The sequence below is a fragment of the Equus przewalskii genome, unplaced genomic scaffold, assembly GCF_037783145.1.
Source record: "Equus przewalskii isolate Varuska unplaced genomic scaffold, EquPr2 ChrUn-6, whole genome shotgun sequence".
NCBI classification, from domain to species: Eukaryota; Metazoa; Chordata; class Mammalia; order Perissodactyla; family Equidae; genus Equus; species Equus przewalskii.
Genome location: NW_027228754.1, coordinates 2719984 through 2743587, shown reverse-complemented (window position 1 = coordinate 2743587; position 23604 = coordinate 2719984). Strand labels below are relative to the sequence as shown.

At 36.4% G+C, this 23604-nt stretch overlaps 2 protein-coding genes across 17 annotated transcripts in view; both read left to right on the top strand.

The window, feature by feature from the left end:
• The first annotated feature begins 1148 nt into the window (after nucleotides 1-1148).
• The window catches only part of IFI16 (interferon gamma inducible protein 16), a 70225-nt gene continuing 47769 nt past the window's right edge, over nucleotides 1149-23604 (top strand). The window contains exons 1-8 of the mRNA XM_070608238.1: nucleotides 1149-1715; nucleotides 6142-6425; nucleotides 7635-7771; nucleotides 8311-8478; nucleotides 9593-10015; nucleotides 11447-11635; nucleotides 12685-12789; nucleotides 18837-19004. Coding sequence (XP_070464339.1) covers nucleotides 6161-6425; nucleotides 7635-7771; nucleotides 8311-8478; nucleotides 9593-10015; nucleotides 11447-11635; nucleotides 12685-12789; nucleotides 18837-19004 — 1455 coding nt within the window. The 5' untranslated portion in view covers nucleotides 1149-1715; nucleotides 6142-6160. The remainder of the gene's footprint in view (nucleotides 1716-6141; nucleotides 6426-7634; nucleotides 7772-8310; nucleotides 8479-9592; nucleotides 10016-11446; nucleotides 11636-12684; nucleotides 12790-18836; nucleotides 19005-23604) is intronic.
• The window catches only part of LOC103553930 (myeloid cell nuclear differentiation antigen-like), a 24419-nt gene continuing 19651 nt past the window's right edge, over nucleotides 18837-23604 (top strand). For 3 of the 16 annotated variants that reach the window (XM_070608250.1, XM_070608257.1, XM_070608249.1), the window contains exons 1-2: nucleotides 18837-19004; nucleotides 19507-22775. The gene's annotated coding sequence lies outside the window, so the exon portion shown is untranslated. Of the gene's footprint in view, nucleotides 19005-19262; nucleotides 19403-19506; nucleotides 22776-23604 lie in introns of those variants that run through there. The other 13 variants (XM_070608258.1, XM_008524691.2, XM_070608259.1 and 10 more) reach the window with 10 other exon arrangements.

The window sequence follows — 23604 nt, the reverse complement described above, 5'->3', positions numbered from 1 at the left end:
GGCCTCATAAATCCCTCTGTATCTCTGCGATGGCCCAAATCACCAATTGTTTGGCCACTAAGAGTCAGGAAAATCTTCATTTTTTTCTAAGACTTTGCTCTATCTTTTAAAATTCAAACTGCACAATATGGATTTGGGAGCATTGTTCCAACTTCCCTTCATTTGAGCAAGAAATGTATGTGTTTTCTGCTATAGAAACAACAGAGGGTGTCACTCCACATAAGTTAGTTTCTGGTAAAAGGAGAGGAAAATGTCCTGATTCGCAGACATTTCTGTTGTGTGTCTGCTGCCTCCTGGTCTCTGGATTCGGACCCTCTGATCTCCCTAATGTCCCTCTGTACCCTTTACATTAAGACAGCTGAGTGAATCCACATAGCAGCTCTAAAGTCTATAATAAAGAATTTTGAAAATTCCTCAGTTTTTGTGGCACTAATGCTAGATCCTCCTTGCTTTTCCCTGACTTACTCCTGCACATTGAGACATTTTTCAAATCCAGACTTCAACTGTCTCCCCTCCACAAACCTAGTTTGAATTAACTCTCTAAGTTTTCTTCTCCCTTCAGATGACCTCAAATCATCTACTAAACGTAACAGGTCTTTGGATCCCTTCTTCATTTCATGGCCTCATCCTTCAGATCAGATAGTGGATTACCACAATACTATATGCTGATAGGTTCCCTTATTTGACTTCTCAGGGTTGCAATTCTTCAAATTGTATCCATTGTACTATATAGAAAAAAATTTTTTAGAAAAAAATATTTATTAGGTCCTCATCCCTTCTAGAAGCTCAATGTTCTTCCAGAATTTGATGGATTCATTGATGTAATTGATGATATGAACTCATTACATACTTGTGTTTATCTGTGAATAATTCTGAGAGTCAAGAGTAAGCATAAAATTGAATCATAGAATCAATAGACCTTAGTCATTGGGCAAAAGGTTAACTAGTGCAAAATTCATTTCCAAATACTCTAGGCAGAACTTACATGTAAATAGCGATTTTATGCCTGTGGTATGTCAACTATTAATAGCTATGTAAATGTATCACATACTATTGAAAACACAAGCAACTTCACAGACAATGTTTCTTCATCCAGGAGGTGTGGTCAGGACTGGTAGCTATATATGTCTCTTCCAAGACCTCTTCCTGCCGCTGCCACTGTGTGAGCAGAAAAGGAGGAAGAAGAGACTGGGTGTCTTGCCTTTCCACTTTGAAATTTGAGCCTCTTTTAAGGGGTTTTGGTGTCTACTTAAGTCTATTGGAAAAGAAAGTTCTAATGGCTCAACTCCTCTCAGACATTTGTAAATAAGTAAATAAATAAGTGCTAACTTGGCTCTGGCTTTTCATTATGACTCAGAGGTTTACATCAAGAAAACTATTCTGTTTCTATGACTAAGGAAATAGAAACCTAAGACCATTTATGGGAGGAGTCTCAAAATTGTTTCATAACTTCTGTGTCTCTCGGGATATAGCTCAGTATGAGACAGTTAGCAGTACCAATCAAGTTATTAAGTGACTCTAACCAGTGCCACTTTTCTCTGTTATCTTTGAAAAATCTTTGCTTTTTTAGCATTTCAGAAGATTGTAACATCCTGCAGTTCTGTTTCTGAGAGGTTTACTGATTTATCTTCCTACTCAAACAAAACAAGTACTGATTGCCACATTTCTGAAGAAGATCTCCGGATCTGGACTACTGTGGAAGAACTCTCAGTGAGGTGAGTCCTGTTAGGATTTTTGTCGAGGAGATCTGGGTACCTCATTGATCTCCGCAATATCACAGGAGGAAAATTAGTTTTTGAGTCTTTTGAGTAGGGGTGAGAGGAGTAAGGCTGCTATTAACATGTTCAGAAAAGTGAAAAATATGGTAGCTTGATTCTAAATCCTCACTCTTCTACGAAGATAATAGGTATCTTTCATCCCATCACAACAGAGGTCTGAACAAAGCCAAATGCATTGTGACTACTGCAGATTTGAAAATTCATTCTCCAGGTGTTTATAGCATGAATTAATATTTAGAAGAGGTCTTTGGTTTTCTTCCCTCTAGGATGTGAAGAAAACTTAGTAGTTGTGGTAGAGGCCTGGGTAAAAGACAAGACAATGACATGAAAAAAAGTATTATACAATAATAGTAAGTAAAAAACACCTCTAGACATAAAACTATATTATATGATGTTATTCCAGTTTTGTAAAACATGAGAACAAGAACACGCAAGAAATAAAAAATTTCTGTTTAACAAATGTGTTTACTCAAAAACGCGGCATCTTGATATATTCATAAGTACTTTAGCTTCATTCTACACCGAGGACGAGAGGCAGTATTTCAGTTTTTTGGGGACTAATTCCCTGCTTTCCTCAAAGCCAGAGGTAGACTTTGACAGTGAGAGTTTGTAGGAAGGAGGCAGTTGGACACCATTAAATCTATATCTACCTTTTTGAATGCTTTTGTCTTTCTGTAGAGCCTGGTACATAAACATTTCATGTTTCTAAGAGGAATGTAAAGTTTGAAATATTGGTTTCAGAGTTATCTAAATGTTAGATGAAGCGTTTTATTGAAGCTTAACTGTGTTGGTCAGTTTTTCTAAATAGTCTTCTGATTTTTTTCTTTGCTTCATTCAGCAATAATGCTAAAGTCTCAAGCTATAATGATTCTGTCAACTTTTCCTTATACTTCTTTCAATTTCTAGTATAAATATTACATATGTCTGTAAACATAGTGAGAGAAATATACTGCATAATACTAACTATAATAATATAATGAAATATGAATTAGTTATAATATGTACTTATTACTCTTAGATAAATGCATAATCAAAACTGTTACAGTTGAATTCTTTCTGGAATTTAAATCTTTTGTTATTGTGTAGTGAAATTCCAGTTCTGATGAAAGTCTTTGTCTTAAGGTCTATTTAAAGCTAGGCTAATAAAGATATACTGCTTTCTTTAAATTAATGTTTGCATGATAAAACTTTTTTGCAACTGTTTTTTAAACCTTTAAAAAATCTTTTGTCAACAACATATAGGTAGATTTTTTTAAATCCAGTTTGAAAACTTTTTCTTTTAATGGCTTCAGCATTATGTACATTAGTTGAAATGTTGTATTTTGACTAGTTTGTAAGTACCATTTATAATACTTATTCTATGTTTTCTTCTTCTTCTTGTCAATAGTTTTAAATTTATATCTCTAACTTCTCTTTAAGAACAAGTAACTTAATGAACACTCATATCCTCTTTTCTCCCTACATTCACCCCATCACGTTGATCAACTTCTTGTTTCGTTTCTCTTCAGTTATTGTTATCTGTGTGTGTATGTGTGAGGAATATTTTCCCTGAGTTAATACCTGTTGCCAATCCTCCTTTTCTTTTTTGCTTGGGGAAGATTGTCCCTGAACTAACATCTGTGCCAGTCTTCCTCCACTTTGTATATGGGATGCCTCCACAGCATGGCTGGAGAGTGGAGGAGGTCTCCAGCCGGGGTCCAAACCCAGCGCACCCAGCCATCGAAGCAGAGTGCGTGGAACTTTAACCACTCGGCCACGGGGCTAGCCCCATCTCTTCAGTTATTCATTTTTAAAACACTAAAAGACTTACATCAAGGTCTTGTTCACTCTTACTTTTTTTGCCTGCAACATTTTATTTACCTGATTTCTTTATTTTCTTGTTGAATACTATTTCCAAAAGAATGCTTGATAGGTCTTTGTGTTGCAAATCTTCTGATTGTTAATTGTGTTGAGAAACATGAGAGATTCATATCTAAGCCATCACATTTAAATGTCATTTTGGTTAGATATAAAATTCCTGTTTCAAAATTATTTTTTCTTCAAATTAGGTTGGCAACATCTCTCTGAAACCCTTGGGATCACATAGGGTTTGGAATTCAGAATTTGAGTGACTTTAGAAAGACTATTTAAGGCACTCGCTGTGTATAGTTTAGCAGCCCATAGATGGCCCATTTGGGTCTAGGTCCTGACTCTCATGTTAAATGTGCTAATATTTCAGGAATAAGACAATATGAGCATTCACACTAAAGTGGAATTTTTAAAAAATTATACATAGACTCCTGCTGCCTCACATCAAGTATTTTTTTCTAATAAATTTTGTTACCAAATTCGTGCACACACACAACTTTTGGTTTCACAATTTTGGGAGGTTTCAAAAGTGCTGGTGTGGATTTGAGGCAAACATTATACAAAATTACTCCAGGGACTGGCCCAGTGGCGCAGCGGTTAAATGTGCACGTTCTGCTTCTCAGCGGTCTGGGGTTCGCCCATTCAGATCTCCAGTGCGGACATGGAACTGCTTGGCATGCCATGCTGTGATAGGCGTCCCTAATATAAAAAAAAAAGTAGAGGAAGATGGGCATGGTTGTTAGCTCAGGGCCAGTCTTCCTCAGCAAAAAGAAGAGGACTGGCAGTAGTTAGCTCAGGCTAATCTTCCTCAAAAAAAAAAAAATTACTCTATGTATTTTCGCTCTTGAGAATCTGATTTTGAACCTTTGTAAGTGAGTTATTCTTTTTCTCTGAAAGTGTCAATTTTTTCTTGTTTTTGCATATTCTTCAGTTTCTCTACATTATGTCTTCATGTGGGTTTTTCCTTCACTGTCTGATCTAGCATTCTATTGGCCTGATGGATCTAAAGATGTTCATGTTACTTTAATTGCAAGAAGTTTATCTCATTGTTTCTTCAAGTATTTTCTCCTTTTCACTTTAGTTTTCACTCCTTTTGCAACTAATAACACGTGTATGCTGATACTTTTTCCTGTATTTTGACATGTCTTACATTTTGTTTTCTGTTTTCTACTTCTTAGTTTAAAGTTGTCTCCTTGTGGGATGTATTTCAACCTAAACTTACAAATCAATAATTTATATTCTAATTATATACATTGAACTCTATAGCCGAATTATTATGTTCCAAGAGCCAAATCTCCTGAACTCAAAGTTGAAGCTTTTAATACTCATATTCTGCTTCCTGAGTCAATGTGTTGATGAAAGACATTGGAGAAACAATGATAGAAGTGTCATTTTCACAAATAGTGATTCTCATAAGCTATATTATATTCAGAACTTAGGACATTATATATAAAAACATGCTATGTAAGAGTTTCCGTATTATTAGATACATGCTGAGTACAACTGCATATTTACATAATTTGGCAGACTTCTAAATTAAATTTGATTAATTTCATGAAGACTGTGTATTCTCTAGATCTACTTTTCAAGAAGAAAGGTAGGAAGTATACTCTATAAAAGAGGCTAACAGGACAAGATTTGCCTAGTTCTGGAACTTAAATATGAAATACAGAAAGTGAGAGAAGAAAGAAAGAGAGATTATTCAAGGCCTTCCAAGTCAGGCTAAAGATCAAGGAATTTTTCCTAAAGAAAATGGGAAACTATTGAATACTTTCGAGCAGTGTAGAAATGTGGTTTATAGGAAGATAACTGGATCTATGAAAATAACTAATTAGAGAAAGTAAGCCTGGAAGGAGGAAATTCAAGCAACTGTTAAGTAATCCCAGACAATGTGATGTGATCCTACACTAGGCAGCAGGTAGAAGGCCAGCAAAGTGATAGTGATATACGCACATAGGACACAAAGAACATGGTCCAACCCCAGGGAGAGATGATGCTAATTAGAGCTGACTAGGGAAGGACCAAGTGGACTAGGGGAGGTACCCAGCATGAAACTGTAGTGCTGTGGCAGCAGGATATTCACACAAGGTGAGAGGCTGCAGCCCATTTTGCACATAGGCCCCTTCAGGCATATTGGGTGTGGGAAGAGTCAGGAACCACCAACAGACATTCATGGCCAGATTCTAGCCCTAATCAAGGATAGGAGGAGGAACCAGGGAGTTTGACACTATAGAGTCCATATTCTAAGCACTGCAACAATGACTTATATCCAGGCCTTCTTCCACCACACCTACCCCTGAATCAACTCAACTATCACCATTAATGATGTTTTAGATCTTCCTAACGCAGTTTCTCAAAAAATTTTCTAAATGATATTTCTGGTAATTAAGTTCCTTTTTGTCACACGCACCTATGGATAAAATTTTGACATGAACCACTCATTCACATAAACATTGACAGTCTTTGAAATTGTCTACGTAAATGTGTAACACTGTGTGTTATTTTTCTCTTATAGGTCATCCGTAACTTGAGAGATGGTGAATGAATACCAGAAAATTGTTCTTCTGAAAGGATTAGAGCCCATCAGTGCATATCATTTTAGCATGGTTAAATCTCTATTGGCCCATGGTTTACAACTGACTGCAAAACCTCAAGATGAATATAGTAAAATTGAGATTGCTAAGTTAATGGCAGAAAAGTATCGAGGAGCCACCTGTGTTGACAAACTAATAGACTTGTACAAAGATATACCAGAACTTAAAAGCCTTGTTAAAAATCTGAGAAGTGAAAAGTTAAAAGGTAATGAGGAAGAACTCCTCACTCTCGCTCTGTCTGCACTATCCTCGACCTTGACTAGAACCCTCACTTATTCAGTTGAAACATCCCTTTCCCAGTTTAAGATTCAGTAGCCATGACTGTGTTAGTACTGTAGAGGCCAACAAGTTGACAACTTATGATATCGCCTTTCCTATGAAGGGGATTGATGTGTGTTGGAGGGTGTATTTGGGGTGAGGATAAAGAACAAAAGACAGAAGGAGTTGATGAGAGGCTGAGGTTTCCAGTACGTTAGAAATGCTAGAAAATAACAAAATAATAATTTAAGAATTGTAGCTTATGTGGCCGGCCCGGTGGCACAGCTGTTAAGTTTGCACGTTCCGCTTCTCGGCAGCCTGGCATTCGCCGGTTTGGATCCTGGGTGCGGACATGGAACCGCTTGGCAAAAGCCATGCTGTGGTAGGTGTCCCACGTATAAAGTAGAGGAAGATGGACATGGATGTTAGCTCAGGGCCAGTCTTTCTCAGCAAAAAGAGGAAGATGGTTAGTAGTTAGCTCAGGGCTAAACTTCCTCGAAAACGATAAATAAATAAGAATTGTAGCTTATTTAAAAACATTTATATTTAACCAATTAATGTGCCTGTTCTATTAAGACCATTTGCTGCATAATCATTATCCCTTCTAGTAACAAATATGCAACTGTACTTAACATAAAAACCTACCTCTCACAGATGTGAAGAACTTACCCTCTTGTAAAATCACCGGGTAAAAACAAAATTTTAAAAATTCAAAGGCCAATATCACCATTTTATCACCTTACAAATCCACATCATCAATTGCTTTCTGTAGTTTCTATAATTTTAATAGATCTTTTATAGAACATGATCAACCAGTCAGCATCATGAAAACCTTTTAAAGGTTTTTTAAAGGGCCATGATAAGGAAACAGAGTTGAGAGAGAGTTTGACTGAGGTACATGGGATCCAGAGGACAAGAAAGAGAGCCTTACTGCATAGGGAGTGAGTACGAAAACTACTGAGGAAGCACGAGACAGTCTTCCTGCCTGTGTTGCTGCTTTTGGTCCTCTTGTGCCAGGCTGGCTAATGCAGAAGAGGTGGACAAAAGCATACTTAGACCTACAAGCGGGAGCCGTGAGTAAATAACATTGAAACTGCTTCAGCTGTCGTAGACCAGCTGCTCTGGGTTTATTGTGTCCTCTTTGTTTGTGCATCAGTCGCAGTGAAAAAGAGGAAAAAAGGAGCAACTCAATTGAAAAAGAGAGATCAAAGAGAAGCAGGTCCTGCTGCACCTGCACCCACCACAAGTAGTAATGTGACATCTGAAAGAGCAGAGAAGACTCCTGTGGCTCAGGTAAGCTTGAGGAAGAAGAGCAGGATGGAAGTCCCACAGGAAGAACTCTGCTATGGCACTTGGTTCTTTATTAATATTCCAGCAGTTCAAATTTACCTAATTGAGGAATATGGACCATCTACTTTGTGCCAGGCAAAGAACAAGTCACTATAAAGCTGTAGTAAAAATTTCTGTGACATAAATAGAATGACATCATCCTCAATCTAAAGATGAGTTAACAATCTGATTGTAAATTCATTTTGCCTTAGCTTATACAAACCAAGATTTTCTACTTCCAAGTCCAGTGCTCTTCCCATCCCAACACAGAGGTGATTAGACAAGGAATGTGTTTGTTTAAATTAACCGTCGCTTTTTTAAAACGCTACCATCTATGCCCACTCTTACCTACTGGCCACCTCTTTAGGTCACGGGTTGGAACTCCCTGGAATTTCCAAGGACATCACATTCCATATAAATAGAACATAGTACAAAGTAATGAAAATATGTTCTGCTTCTTTTAATACTGAAAACCATTAACAGAAAAATTAAACTACTTTCAGAAAAGAAGAAACACAACCAAAGAAAACACTGGAACTAAAAAGAAAAAGGTGACCCAGGAGCACATTCAGCCTGTCTATCCTTCAGTAGCCAGCACATCTGCGATCATGGGCAATCCTCCACCTCCTCAGATCTCATCATTCGCTCCATCCTCCACTTTCTTGGCTGAGGTACACACCTCCTGTTTCTCTTTTCCAAGTCTTCTTCAACCCAGTAACAGTGCATTCCACAGTTACTATAGTTATTCTCATGTATAACTCTTGTTACTGATTAACTAGCTTTGGCAAAGGCATCTCCCTTGTTATGGTAAATTGGTCACATTGATGATAAACCACATCCAGGTAAAGTCCCATCACTCACAGGTGATCACCATGTGTAACATCTCAGGTCTGAGCCCTCTAAGTATATATGGTCTGTTGAGGTAAATAGCTTGCCTCCATGTTCTCCAGACCCATGACCCATCTTAGCCTTTCATACTTCCTATTACAAATCAGGCAACTTTCTCTTCATGACAGTATTCTACTGCAACTCAAATAAACCAGGCCACTGTGGAGAAAGGAAATTAGAGGTAAGCAAACCTGTCCTCTGTTTTTCTGTTAGCATCCCAGCTATTGGGAAATGTTGTGGATACACAGAGGAGGACATGGTTCTAATCAGATCTCCTTTACCTAAGCCAATTGAGAATAGGGGATTTTGAGCCACAACATGTCTTTCTCACTACTGTTAATAACAGAGCACTAATTGCGGAAGAGGCAATATGAGTCAGACCTTCAAAATGGCCCTGGGTACACCAGCAATAACTGAAAACCTTTAATGTCTGTGGCTTGTGGTGGGCTCCATTCTCCATTTGCAGTGCTATCCAAGTTGCTTTTACACTCTTTTTATTTTCTTTGGTTATTTAAGTGGGTAGAGGATAAATTTGAATTTATTATTATATTTTAATCTATCCTTTAGGTACTTCATAACAATCCCCTCATCATCCACGATTCTATGTTGCTCTTGCTGAGGATCATGCTTTAATTCAGAAAGATTATTCTGTTTAAATGAGTGTGTTCTAACTTCCATGCCATTATCTGCTACCTTATACTTCTGCTGGTTAAGCTATACTGATTTATTAGCCTTTCCTTTCTGCTAAGCAATTCCTTTCTAGCCAGGTCCCAGCTCCAAATAGCTGTGAAGTTTGTTCTGGCCAAAAGTTGAGATTGAGTTTTCACTCATGTGAAAGTACCTTTATATTCCCTGCTCAAACTTGTAAGTTTATTTTCCTATTTCTGTCCAATACAGAACCAGATAATGCAAGTCCAACACCAGAGAGCTGCCGGAAAAGGTTTTCTTCAAAAGGGCCCAATGATAGTGATGGTACTGAAAGCAACAAAGCCATTCGAATATGAGTCCCCAGAAACGGGGAAAAAGAAAATGTTTCATGCTACTGTGGCTACTACAAGTCAATATTTCCAAGTGAAGGTTTTAAACATCAACCTCAAAGAGAAATTTACGAAAAAGAAAATCATTACTATATCAGATTACTTTGAATGTAAAGGAATCCTGGAGGTAAATGAAGCATCATCTGTATCTGAAGCTGGTATTGATCAAAAGATTGAGGTCCCTACCAGAATTATCAAAAGAGCAAATCAAACTCCCAAGATTGATAATCTTCACAAACAAGCATCGGGAACATTTGTTTATGGGTTGTTTGTGTTACATCAGGTAATCCCTTAAAATTATTTTCTTTTTCTCCACAAACATCTGAAAGAAGTAAACCTCTTCCCTTGCCAAGCTCTACTTACTGACTGAATATTGGAACCCAGGACTTTCTCTTGACTAGAGATATGTGGTCATGTCTCCAAATTACAGGAAATGGGACTAGGTGACCTATTATCATTCTTCTACCCAAGATATCCCCATACAAGTTCTTTGAAAAAGATTCACTAAGAAATCTTGTCATTGTCATGATTATCTATTCTCAGCTATCAGGAACAAGGACAATGCAAGTTATAGATCTATATGCGCGTGCTAATAATTTTATTTCTGATCTCCACCACAACGGTATAAATCATTATTTTCTTTTTACCTTGAAGAATAGATTGCCCTCCCAAGATTGAATTCTGGTTGTGCCATGTATTCAGAGTAATAACAGATTGGCTTGTATTCTCCTGAATGCAAATACATTCAAAAATTAGGCAAATGACATAAACAGTCATTGCTGTCTCCTCTATCTTATTCATTTAATCAATTATTTGTGAACAATTTATTGAAGACTGGGAAATATTGTACTGCCTGATATTTGGAAGACATGGTAATCTAATGCCCCTATTTACCAAAAAAAAGGCATATAAAGTTTTACTGATATATCAATGTTCAAATTCAGGGTACTAGTTAGCATGATGCGTTGATGAATTCAATAGATTCAATTTTACAGCTTTTACAATTTTGTAAAAATTTCAAAATTTACGAACTGCTATAAACTCACCTAATATTTTATATGATTGACTATTTCATAACCCTATGCACCTGTCTTCTAGGATAATCACTTAATTTACCTCTATTACTTTTGTACACTGTCTTTAAGAGATTGTGCTTATAAATGCAATTATAGAATTGATGAGTCTAGCTTAAATGAGTGAAACACTGTAAAGTATGAGCTATAGGATTTGGGTCAGTGGGGTTAAGATATTGGACAGGAGTAATGGGAGAAGGTTGAAAAAGAGAATTAGTGAGTTTCTAGAACCTTACTTGTTATATAGAGTCTTGATAACCTACTGAATGAATAGTGGTAGGCAACATCCATTCCTTTCTGCATAAGGACAGGAGCCCAGGAAGTCTACTCAGGTTTCTGATTCCTCTGATTCCAGTTGTTTTAAGGAATTAAAGCTGCCCTTGAGTTGTGAGCCATTGAAAACAGGAAGAAAACTCATTGTTCTAGAATTGTCAGCTAGAAAACATCTAGAACAAGAAAGGAAAAAATTAAAAAGCAGAATAATAAAAACAAAGTTCCCTGAGAAAATCTTGCCAAAGCTATATGTATATGTATCTGTAATTACTTTTATATATCTTGTATTTACTGTGTCACAAGAGTCTTTCTCATACATCTGGAAGTTACTATGTTTTCAGAAACTGAATATTAAATTTCTGTTGCAGAAAAAAGTGAATAACAAGAACACGATCTATGAAATAGAGGATAAAACAGGAAAGATGGATGTAGTGGGGAATGGAAAATGGCACAATATCAAGTGTGAGGAAGGAGATAAACTTCGACTCTTCTGCTTTCAATTGAGAACACTTGACAAGAGGCTGAAACTGACATGTGGAAATCACAGTTTCATTCAGGTGGGAACTGGGTAGAGTAACATTAGTTTTCCAAAATGGCAAATAATTTTGTTTAGGTTTTGAGAACACCAGATTCCTGGTTTTTTTACACATAGAGTCCAGCAGGGGGGAGGAGAACACAAACAGTTCTCTTGCATTCATTTGCAAGAGAAGGATTTTTAAAAGATACGAGAAAATTGCATTCATATAGACTTCAAAAGGATATGATACTTGTGCTAAACCATAAAATATTTGAAGAGATTAGAAGGAAAGGGAAATAATTTCACACAGTGGTCAAGAGCAGGGCTTTGAATAGGACACATGTGATTTGAATCCTGGGTTCAGAACTCACTAGTTGTCTGCGATTGGGGAAATAGTTCAATTGATCCTCTAAAATGGTCAGTCTCTTTCTCACAGGGTTGATTTTCTTTCTTTACTTTTCTTTTCTTTGATTTTCTTTCTGTCTCATATACATAGGAACACACACACACAAACACAGAGGTCTACTGTGGGATTCTTGACATACAAATCAAAGTTAAATTAAATGCACATACTTAAATTAGAAAGACTGATATGTTCACGCATACAGACACATACATGCACATCAGTTGTTCCACTTCTCAGATCCCCTAACGGAGGAATCTCTGTCTTCGACCTATAATCCAGAGTAATTGCACTGAGAAAAATATTTATCTTCTGCTCCTTCCTTCATTTTTCTGCCCCAATGAGGACGTCCCTCAATGCTTAGCACTGGGTGAACCAGCACTTTCCTTCCTGTTGTGCTTCCTCCTTACCACCCATGTGGAACTCCTACCCTTTTCAAATGTACCCATGCTGAACATCAGGAAATACACATTTTCAGGCTCCAGATGATGGGGAGACAGAAGACTTAAAAGAGAATAATTCCTGAGAGCAGATGGGAGAGAGAGAATAAACAGCTTTCAAGAGCGGACAAGGAGACGTGATTGACTCATGAGTAGGAGATTCAGTGTAGCTGAAGGGAGAAAAATAAGTAGAACTAACTTCATGTCCACTGCTAGGATCTCATTGTGTCTTGTCTCTCCTTCAAGGTCATCAAGGCTAAGAAAGGCAACAAAGAACCATCTGAAGTGAAGAACCCTCCTCCAAATCAATTGGGTGGCTTTAATTGTGATATTAAAGTTGAGACATTCTTTTAAACAATACATTCAGCAGAAACAGCTCAGCACATTAAGAGATTTTTATATGTGAGTTGTGGGTTAGGTAACTTTCTTTTATAAAATTTGCTTATTATATTTCTCTGTATTTTCTAAGAATATCACATTTTGCATCTAAAATGCTCATAATTAAAAAAATAAAATTTCCTTTTTTAAAGCACATCGCTCTCCAAAAGTGCTGGTCATGGTCTCTTTAATCAAGAAATGAGTTTGAGGGTGGTTGAGTTGTGCACAGGAGGCACACAGGGTGGAGCACACAGGCCTTCACCAACATTGGGATCTACATTCTGATTGTGATTTCCAGAAAACAAGGCCCTAACCATGGCCATGTCTAGGGTTATCCAGGTTGGTCCCACAGCCCATGTTCAAATCAAAAAGCACTGTGCCCCAGGGAAAGGTTGGTCCAGAAAAAAATCACTTTCTGTAATTATATCCCCCAGAAGGGAATATGGATAGCTGGTTTCTCTTCAGGAAGCGCCTTTGGTGATTTACACAAATGCACCAATATACGCAAGAAGCTCCCCCATCCCTAGCTAGTTTGGAATATCTAGTCCCATTTATCTGATTTGTAGATACATCTGACTATTAGTTTTCCAACTATATCTTCTTATTCTCATATTTTAAATGTGTGGATTCCAGACAAAGGTTACCCAAGACGGGACATGCAAAGAGCAAAAAGCATTGAATAGTGAATTAAATCTACTCTAATTGACAGTAAATATCACCTAAAGAAATTAAATATCTAAAATCAATATTTAAAATATAACTGTTGACTTCTGTTTCTGGTGATTACAGAGTAGCCTGCCTTTATAAGCAACAACAAAACTCAATAAAATAACATGAGGTGACAGTTTCCAGGCTTTGGACGATAGGCATCATCAGGATATATCCATGATAGAAGACAACTCAGAAGGTGGGCTTCATAATTGCCCCAGATCTCTACCTAGGAGGATTTCCTGACTGCAGGCTAGTAAGCAGGTGTCAAAGCATAGCATGGCAGTCGCACTGGGCCAAGGGGGTAAGCATCAGTTTTCATGGCACTGAATCTAAAGAGAAGGGAGAATACTGAGGGGGCCCCATTCGTTGGTGAGTCCTGGGTTGCAAATATAGGAGGTGAGATAAAATGAGGCCTGCCACAGAGCAGTTGCTATGGGGTTGAGAACAGAACAGAGGTGCAAGAGAACAAACAGCATTGGCAACGTTGAATGTTGCTGGAATAGAGACACATCTCTAGCACCTGGGCATCAAACTAACAAAGTAGAGAGATTGCACATGAGGAGTAAACATCGTACAATAGACTAATGACAGCTCTAGACCCATCCTAACACAGCCTGGAACTAAGCTTCAACCTGATTCAGGAAAAAGATGTAAGTCTGAGAGGTTTTTTCTAGCTTTATTTAGATATAACTGACATATAACATTGTGTAAGTTTAGGTGTACAATGGGATTTGATACAATTGTATATTGGAAAATGATTATCACAATAAGATTAGTTAGCACTTGTATAAGCTCACCTAATCACATCTTTTTCTATGTGGCGAGAACATTTAAGATCCACTCTCTTAACAACTTACGAGTGTATAATACAGTACTGTTAACTATTGTCACCATGCAGTGCATTAGATCCTCAGAATTTATGCATCTTATACCTGGAAGTTGGTACCCTATGACCAACATCTATTTCCTCCAACCCCCAACCCCTGGCAACCACCGGTCTACTCTTCATTTCTGTGAGTTTGTCCTTTTTAGATTCCACGTATAAATGAGGGTATGCAATATTTGTCTTTCTCTGTCTGACTTATTTTACTTAGCATAATCCCCTCAAAGTCGAACTATGTTGTTGCAAATAGCTCTATTTCCTTCTTCCTCATGCCTGAGTAATATTACTTATATATATATATATATATACATATATACACCACATTGTCTTTATCCATTCATCCATGCATGGACACTTACATTTCTTTAACCTTTGGCTACTGTGAATAATACTGCGATGAACACGAGGGAACAGATATCTCTTTGAGATACTGACTTCATTTCCTTCCAAATATACTCATAACTGGGGCTGTTGGATCAAGTTCTATTTTTAAATTTTTGAGGAATCTCCATACTTTTTTTCCACAGTGGCTACACCCATTTAAATTCCCACACACGGTGCCCTTTTCTCCAAATCCTCCCCAGCACTAGTTCTCTCTTATCTTTTTGGCAATGGCCATTCTGACAGGTGTGAGATGATATCTCACTTGGTTTTGATTACATTTCCTAATGATTAGTGATATTGTGTACAGATGTTTCACCTCCTTGGTTAAATTTATTTGTAAGTATTTTATTCTGTTATGATGGTTTTTTAAGTGGAATTGTTTTCTTTATGTCTTTTTCAGACAGTTTGTTGTTAGTGTGTAGAAATGCAACTGATTTTTGTATATTGATTTTTGTGTCCTGCAACTTTACTGAATGTCTTACTAGTTCTAACAGTTTTTTGGTGAAGTCTTTAGGATTTTCTATATGTAAGACCATATCATCTGCAAATAGAGACAATTTTGCTTCTTCCTTTCTAATTAGTATGTGTTTCATTCTTTTTCTTGCCTAATTGCTCTGGTGGGGAATTCCAATACTATATCAAACAGGATTGGTAAGTGCGGACACCCATGTCTTGTTTCTGATCTTAGAGGAAAAACTTTCAAACTTTCACCATTGAGTATGATGCTAGCTGTGAGTTTGTCATATATGACCTTTATTATGTTGAGCTATGTTTCTTCTACATCCAATTTATTGAGTTTTTATCATGTAAAGATGTTAAATTATGTCAAATGCCTTTTCTGCATCTGTAGACATGATCACATGATTTTTATCTTTCATTCTATTAATGTGATGTATAACATTGATACACCTTGCATCCTAGGGACAAGTCCCATTTGATCATGATTTAAGATTCTGTTAATGTGCTGTTGAATTCATTTTGTTAGTATTTTTTTGAGAATTTTTGCATTTATATTTATGTAACTTTCTTTTCTTTCAATGTCCTTCCTTATCTAGCTTTGATATCAGAGCAATATTGACCTTGTAAAATGAGTTTGGGAGTGTTTCTTCCTTTTTAAAAGTTTTGGAAGAGTTCTAGAAGGAGTGGTGTTAATTTTTCTTTAAATATTTTGTAGAACTCACCAGTGAAACCATCTGGTCCTGGGCTTTTTTCTTGTTGTTGGGAAGAAACAAAAATTGATTGGTTACTGATTCTACCTCCTTACTATTTATTGATCTGTTCCTATTTTCTTTTTTCTTCATGATTCAGTCTTGATAAGTGTATGTTTCTAGGAATTTATCTATGTCTCCTGGGTTATCCAATTTGTTGGCATATAATTTCTCATAGTAGTCTCAAGAGCCTTTGTATTTCTGCAGTATAAGTTGCAATGTCTCCTTTTCCATTTATAATTTTATTTGAGTCTTCTCCCTTTTTTTCTAAGTTAGTATAGCTAAAGTTAGTCAATTGCATCTTTTCAAAGAAATCAACTCAATATTTTTTATCTTTTTTATTATTTTTCTATTCACTATTTCATTTATTTCTGCTCTAATCTTTGTTATTTCCTTCCTTCTGCTAACTTTAGGTTTGATTTGTTCTTCTTTTTCTAGTTCATTGAAGTGTAAACGTAGGTTGTTTATTTGAGATCTTTCTTTTTTCTTCATGTAGTCATTTATTGCTGTAAACTTCCCTCTTAGAACCACTTTTGTCATATCACATCAGTTCTGGAATGTTGTGTTTCCCCTTTCATTTGTGTCAAGATATTTTGTGATTTCTTCTTTGAATCCTTGGTTGCTCAGGAATGTGTTTAATTTCCACATATTTGTGAATTTTTCAGTTTTCCTCTTCTTATTGATTTCTATTTTCATACTACTGTGGGTGGAAAAGATGGTTGGTATGATTTCAATCTCCTTATATTTGCTAAGACTTGCTTTGTGACCCATCATATGATCTAGCTTGGAGAAATTTTCATGTGCACTTGAGAAAAATATGTATTCTTCTGCTGTTAGATGGAACAATCTATATATGTCTATTAGGTTCATTTGGTCTAAAGTATAGTTCAAGTCCAATATTTCCTTATTGATTTTATGTCAAAATGATCTATCCGTTGTTTAAAGTCAGATATTGAAGTGCCCTACTATTATTGTTTGTTGTCTATTTCTCCCTTCAGATCTGTAAATATTTGCTTAATATATTTAAGTGCTCTGATTGTGGGTACGTATATACTTACAATCATTGTTTCCTCTTAAAAAATTGACCCCTCTATCATCACACAAAGACCTTTGTCTCTTATAATTTTTTGACTTGAAGTCTATTTTGTCTGATATAAATATAGCTAACTCTGCTCTCTTTTGGTTTCCATTTACATGGAATAACTTTTTCCATTCCTTCAATTTGAACCAGTGTGTATCCTTAAAGCTGAAATGAGTCTGTTTTAGGAAGAGTATAGTTGGGTCTTACTTTCTTTATCCATTCAGCCACTTTATGCTTTTTCATAGAACTTAATCCACTTATTTTTAAAGTAATTATTGAGAGGTAAGGATTTACTAATGCCATCTTATTGTTTTCTGGCAGTTTTGTAGTTCCTTCATTCCTTTCTTCCTCTCTTGCTGTCTTCCTTTGTGAATTCATGATTTTCCATAGCGGTGTGCTTTCATTCTCTTCCCTTAATATTTTGTGTATCTACTGTAGGTTTTAGTTTTGTGGTTACTATGAGGTTTACATAACACTTTCTTATAGTATAACAGTCTATTTTAAGCTGATAACAAGTTAACTTTGCATACAAAAACTCTATCCTTTTACTCTCCCACCTTTTATGTTTTTGATTTCCCAACTTACCACTTTTTATACTGTGCATCTAGTAATAAATCATTGTAACTATAGTTTTTAACTTTTTTCCTTTAACCTTTATACTAGAGTTAAGTGACTAGCACACCATTATATTACAGTATTAGAGTATTAACACACCACTATATAATAGTATTAGAGTATTTTGAAATCGACTATACGATTACCTTTACCAGTGTGTTTGGTTTTCATGTTATTAATTTAGCATCTATTTATTTCACATGAAGAACTCTTCAGCATTTCCATAATGCAGGTCTGGTGGAGATGAACTCTCTCAGCTTTTTGTTTGTGAAAGTCTTTATCACTCCTTCATTTCTGAAAGACAACTTTGCCAAGTAAAGTATTCTTGGTTCATGGTTTTTTCCTTTAAGCACTTTAAATATATCATCTCACTCTTCCAGCCTGTAAAGTCACTGCTAAGAAATCCACTGGTAGCTTTCTGGGGTTCCCTTGCATGTGACTCTCTCTGACCTCCCCGAAGTCCCTTTCTACCCTTTACCATAAGACCAGCCCAATGCATCCACATAAGCAGTACTAAAGTATGTCACAAAGAATCAGGAAAACCCACAGGTTTTTGTAGCATTCATGTCAGATTCTCCCTGGTTTTCACTCACTCATTCATTCTTTGGTGGAGGTAAACAATTTCCAAATTGATACTTGAAATTCTCCTCTATGTCACTAGTTTGAATTAACCCAATCAGTTTTTTTGTCCCTTCAGATAACCGCTGATCATCCACATATTTAGGAGTTATTTGGGGATCATATTTCCAATCATGGCCTCATCATTCTTGTAGATCAGATAATAGGCTGCCAAATATCTACTCCTGATGGATTCCATTTATTTGACATCTTGGCAGTACTATTCACCAGGCTGTGTTCATTATTTATAACAGAAAAAAATGCAAGGAAAAGTATTTATCAGGCCCTCAACTCTTCTAGAAGCTCAGTTCTTTTTCAGAATTTGAAGGCATCATTGTTGTAGTCAGATGGGCCCATTTATATTTTCTGTGTACAAGTGAGAAAGGCAAGGATAATAACATAATTCAATCATTGAAATAATGGATCTTAGTCATAGGCAAGAAGATAACCAGTGAAAAATTTATTTATAAATACTCTAGGAAGGAGCTAAACTTTTACTATGATTCTATGCCTCTATTAGATTCCAGGAATGTCAACGAACAATAACTATGTCAATGTGTCACATGTTATTGAAACTACAGGCAACTTCATAGCAGATCTCCCTCCACCCAGAAAGTACACTCGAGTACTGGCAGGGACAGATGCTTCTTCCACGATATCGTCCTGCCACTGCCATTCTGAGAACAAGGTAGAAGGGAGAAGTGGCTGGGTGACTCACCTTTCCATTTGGGTCTCATTGATGGGGCTTTGGTTTCTATTGACTCACATTTAATTTCACTGGATAAGAAACTTCTAATGTTGGAACTTCTTTCAACTATGTATGTGTTACAAAACACCAAAAGAGGGTATCTCTGCTACTATTCTTCATTTTGAATAAAATATTTACAGGAAGGAAACTATGCAGTTCCCCTAACAGTATGAAAATCTATGAACATTGATGGGTGGAGTCTCAAAATCCCCTCATAACTTCACAGCCTCTCTCCCCCTGGGAAGAAAGCAAGTGGGGGAGAAAACTATCTCATAGCACATAACAGAGCCAGCACTTGTCAACTTTTTGGATGATCCAAACTAGTACTGTTCTTCATTGTAATCTTTCAAAATATTTCATTTTCTTAGCTTTTCACAAGATTGCAACATTTTGCAGTTCAGTCTCCGGAGAATTTTGCTAATTTATCTTTCTACTCTTACAGCATAAATACTGATTCCTGCATTTCTGAAGACTATCTCAAGATCTAGACTACTATGGAAGAAGTTCTAGTGAGGTGAGACTTGTGAGTATTTCTGTTGTGAAAGATCTGGATACCTAGTTAGTAATCATATGTTTACAAGGGCATTCTCTCTTAAATAAGATATTTTCTTCTTGTTTCTCTTTTGCTCCATTTTATTTAATACATATCATTGTGCTTAAACCTCAAAATAACATCTCATTTAATCTTCCATAAAAACAACTCCAATTATTATTCAGTCAAATGCATATATTGAAAATTAACTCCCTTTTAATCTTCTGTTTCTACAAAGGATATTTAGTGAATTTGACATTATTTCTGGCCTCAAGAGTCTTCTGTCTTTTGTTTGCCTGGAGGAGGGAGAGAAATATGTAGCATCTGTAAGAATATAAGTGAATATAGTAATGGGTTCATCGTCTACTGGTCGAGTCTTTCACACTTCTTTCCTTTGCTTACCACTCAAAGTTTCTTCAATACACTGTGCTTCTTTCTACTTCAGGATGTTCAGAAACCAAACCTGGTCAAATTTTTTCATCCTCTCAGTCTCAATTTATGTCTCCTTCTCAGGAAATCCTCCCTTATGTTTCCTCAGGCTAGGAGAAGTCTCCTGGTGTTTAATTGTATAGGATCTTTGTTTTTGCTTGAGGAAGATTATCCCCGAGCTAACATCTGTACTAATTTTCCTCTATTTTGTATGTGGAACACCAATACAGGGTGGCTTGATGAGCAGTGTGTAAGTCCACACCTGGGATCCAATGCCACGATCCCTGGGCCGCTGAAGTGGAGCACGGGAACCTAATCACTACACCACAGTGCCAGCCCCTAGATCTTGTTTTTTCTTTTCTACCACTTACAACAACTGTAATTAACATTTGTCATTTTACCCAGACTACAAGTTTCAAGAGTAGGAGTATCCTGTCTGCCTTTTAAACCACTTTATCCAAGTTACTAGTGCAGGATCGGCCTCACGATATACTCTAAACAAATACAATCGCCCAATAAAATAATAAACACCAAATACCAAGAAAAGAATTTCACAGAGTCCGATGAAGCTTAAATAAGGGTAATCTAATCCAGGCAAGAATGCAATATATAAATAAAAATAGAATGTTCAACCACACACACACACACACACATGAAAGTGGTGGAAAAAGGAAGAGAGTTTAAAGGTTTGGGGAAACCCACATAGGAAAACCACACACTAACACCTGGAAATGAAATAGGGGAAGCCATGTTTTATAATTGCATGTTTTCATTAGGTCTGATTGTACTGTTCTGAAATGTGGATTTGCTAGACTTTTATTATATCTCACAAACATAAGAGCCAGTCTAATAACTCATTGAAATATCTACCAATGACCCCTACTGTTAAAAAGGAGAGTATTTTTTTCTTCATACACAATGAAGGGGAAAAGATTATGGTGGGTCAGAGTGGCAACAAACTACATCATTTACAATTTTTTACCTTTCCTTCTCTCACTTTTTCTTTCTTTCCTGATTATTTTAGGAAAAACATGATTCAATACAGGCAACCAATCACTGAAACAAAATACAACTTTAAATTACCTGAAATTCCAGCATCCAGATTATACTACATGTATATCCTTTCAGATTTTCACTGCTTAGGTATATACATAATTTTTCTGAAAATAGTGTCCAACGTTATTTAATATTCCATAATCGATTTTATTTTTTAATGTATTATAACCATCCTACACATCCATAAATAGAGAAAGAAATAATGACTTAAAAATTAAAATGCTCAAATGCATGGATGTCCTTAAATGTATTAAAAAAAATCCCATGTAGTATAAAATTTCTATATCCTCTATTATAATTATCTCTGTAATGAATATACTTCTATTCTCTATTGTCCTAGTATGTCACTCCAAGTAGTTGTATAATTTTTTTCATTTGGATCCTGTACCTCTCTTGTCAGGTTGCATTCCATGCTACTATTGTTGCTTTCATATATAATTATATTATCACTGATTAACGTGCTTGGGGAAAGTGCTTTCCTGTGTTATGTTAAATTGGTCACATTGATGAGAAGTCAGATACAAGCAAAGATTGCTGTGTGTACTATTCCAGCTCACACCATTCTAAGTATTTTTGGTCTGAGGCAGTAGCCAATGTGGCTCCATGGTCTTGTTTTTATGAAGCCCATGGCCTAACCTTGCCTCTCACACTTCCTCCTATAGATTAGACAACTTTCTCTCCATAAAGTATCCTGAATCAACTCATATGATCTCAAGCCACTGTGGATAGAAGGGAATGGAGACAAACTAATCCATTCCCAGGTTTTCTGTTAGCATGCTGATTCCTAAAGACCTGACATTGAGAAGTGCAGTGTATTCATGTTGAGGGCCATGTTTCCAACAATAGTGCCCTGAGATTCTTTGCATTAAATGACTTAAGGAGGTCGACCAGCACATGTGTTTCTCACTTCTCATAACACAGCATTATTTCTTGGGAATGGGCACTATGAGTTGGGCTCTCAAAATGACCCAGTGTACATCAGTTACAACTGAAAATTGATATCTGTGGCTTATGGTGGACATCAGTCTCCATTTTTAGTGCTATTCAAGATGAGGTTTGGGTTCTTTTTTACTATTTTTATTTTATTTTGTCATTTAAGTGGTTAAAGATATATTTGAATTTACTATTTTATTACATAAAGAGCAAACAAAATTTCCAGGATCAATATTCTTTACAAATACGCTTCAGGAACAGCTGTGAAAGGGTTCTTCAAGTTGCATAAGGCAAGCCTTCAAATTTTTGTTCAACTTTCTCTTCCAATACATAGGATTAAAAGTATTGACTTGACAAAGTGAGCTTTGCGTGGTGATTGAATATGAAAAATCAGGACTATCTTGACTATTGATGGTTAGGTGAAATTTTCCCATAGGATATGGGATTAGGCACCCTATTAATACACATTCTTTCAAGATATCTCCGTGGAAGGGCTGTAGAAAAAGATTCATTAGGCAAGCTTGACATTTAATCATAGGATTATCTATTTTTTGCCACGAGGATCAATGACAAGAGGAAAACAGTCGATATTCATATATATGAGATACAATCTTTTTAAGCCCCAACTGAACTACATCAATAATCATTTTATTTTCATTTGAGTAATGCATTCTCAATCAAGCTTGGATTCTGGTTGTGACATGTCATCAGAGTAAGAATGGATTGGCTACTATTCCCTGGGGTATAAATACATTCAACAGGTAAGCATATGATTTAAACATTCAGGGCTGTCTTCTCTGTCTAACCATAGTTAGAGGGAGCACTTCAATTACATAAAACTATTTATATGCTGCTATCATCTCAGCTAATTCTTATATCACCGACAGCTTCATAACCCCATTATATATGTCTCCTAGGATAGTCCCTTAATTTTACCCTCATTACTTTGCATGCACTCTCTTAAAGAGATCATTCTTATAAACATAATTATTTAATTGACAAGTAATAGCCTCCCTAATGTCCATCTCTACCCTTAACTTAAGACAAGCTCAATGCATCCACACAGACAGTACTAAAGTCTGTGAAAAAGAACTGTGAAAGTCCACAGGTATGTACAGCACATGTGGCAGATACTCCTTGGTTTTCTCTGACTTATTCCTGCTTTTGTGGAATTATACAGATGGTTTCCCAATTCAGACTTCAACTTCTCCTCCATCACCCTAGTTTATATTTACCCAATGAACTTTCTTTTCCCTTGGGGTGACCTCACAGCATGCACAAATTTAGCTGGTCTTTGAGACCCTTCTACCAGTCATGGCTTCATTCTTCGTGAAGATCAGATAGTGGGTTATAACAATACCGTCTGCTGATTGGTTCTATTTATCTGACATCTGCAGATTCTCCAGATTGTATCCAGTGTCATTAACGGGGGAAAACAAAACACAATGCAGAAGAAAGTATTTATCAGGCCCTCCACCCTTTTAAAGGCTTAGTGTTTTTCAGAATTTGAAGGCTTCAATATTGTAATTATATAAGCCAGTTACACACTTGTGTTTTCTGTGTACAGTTGAGAATGACAAAGGTAATAAT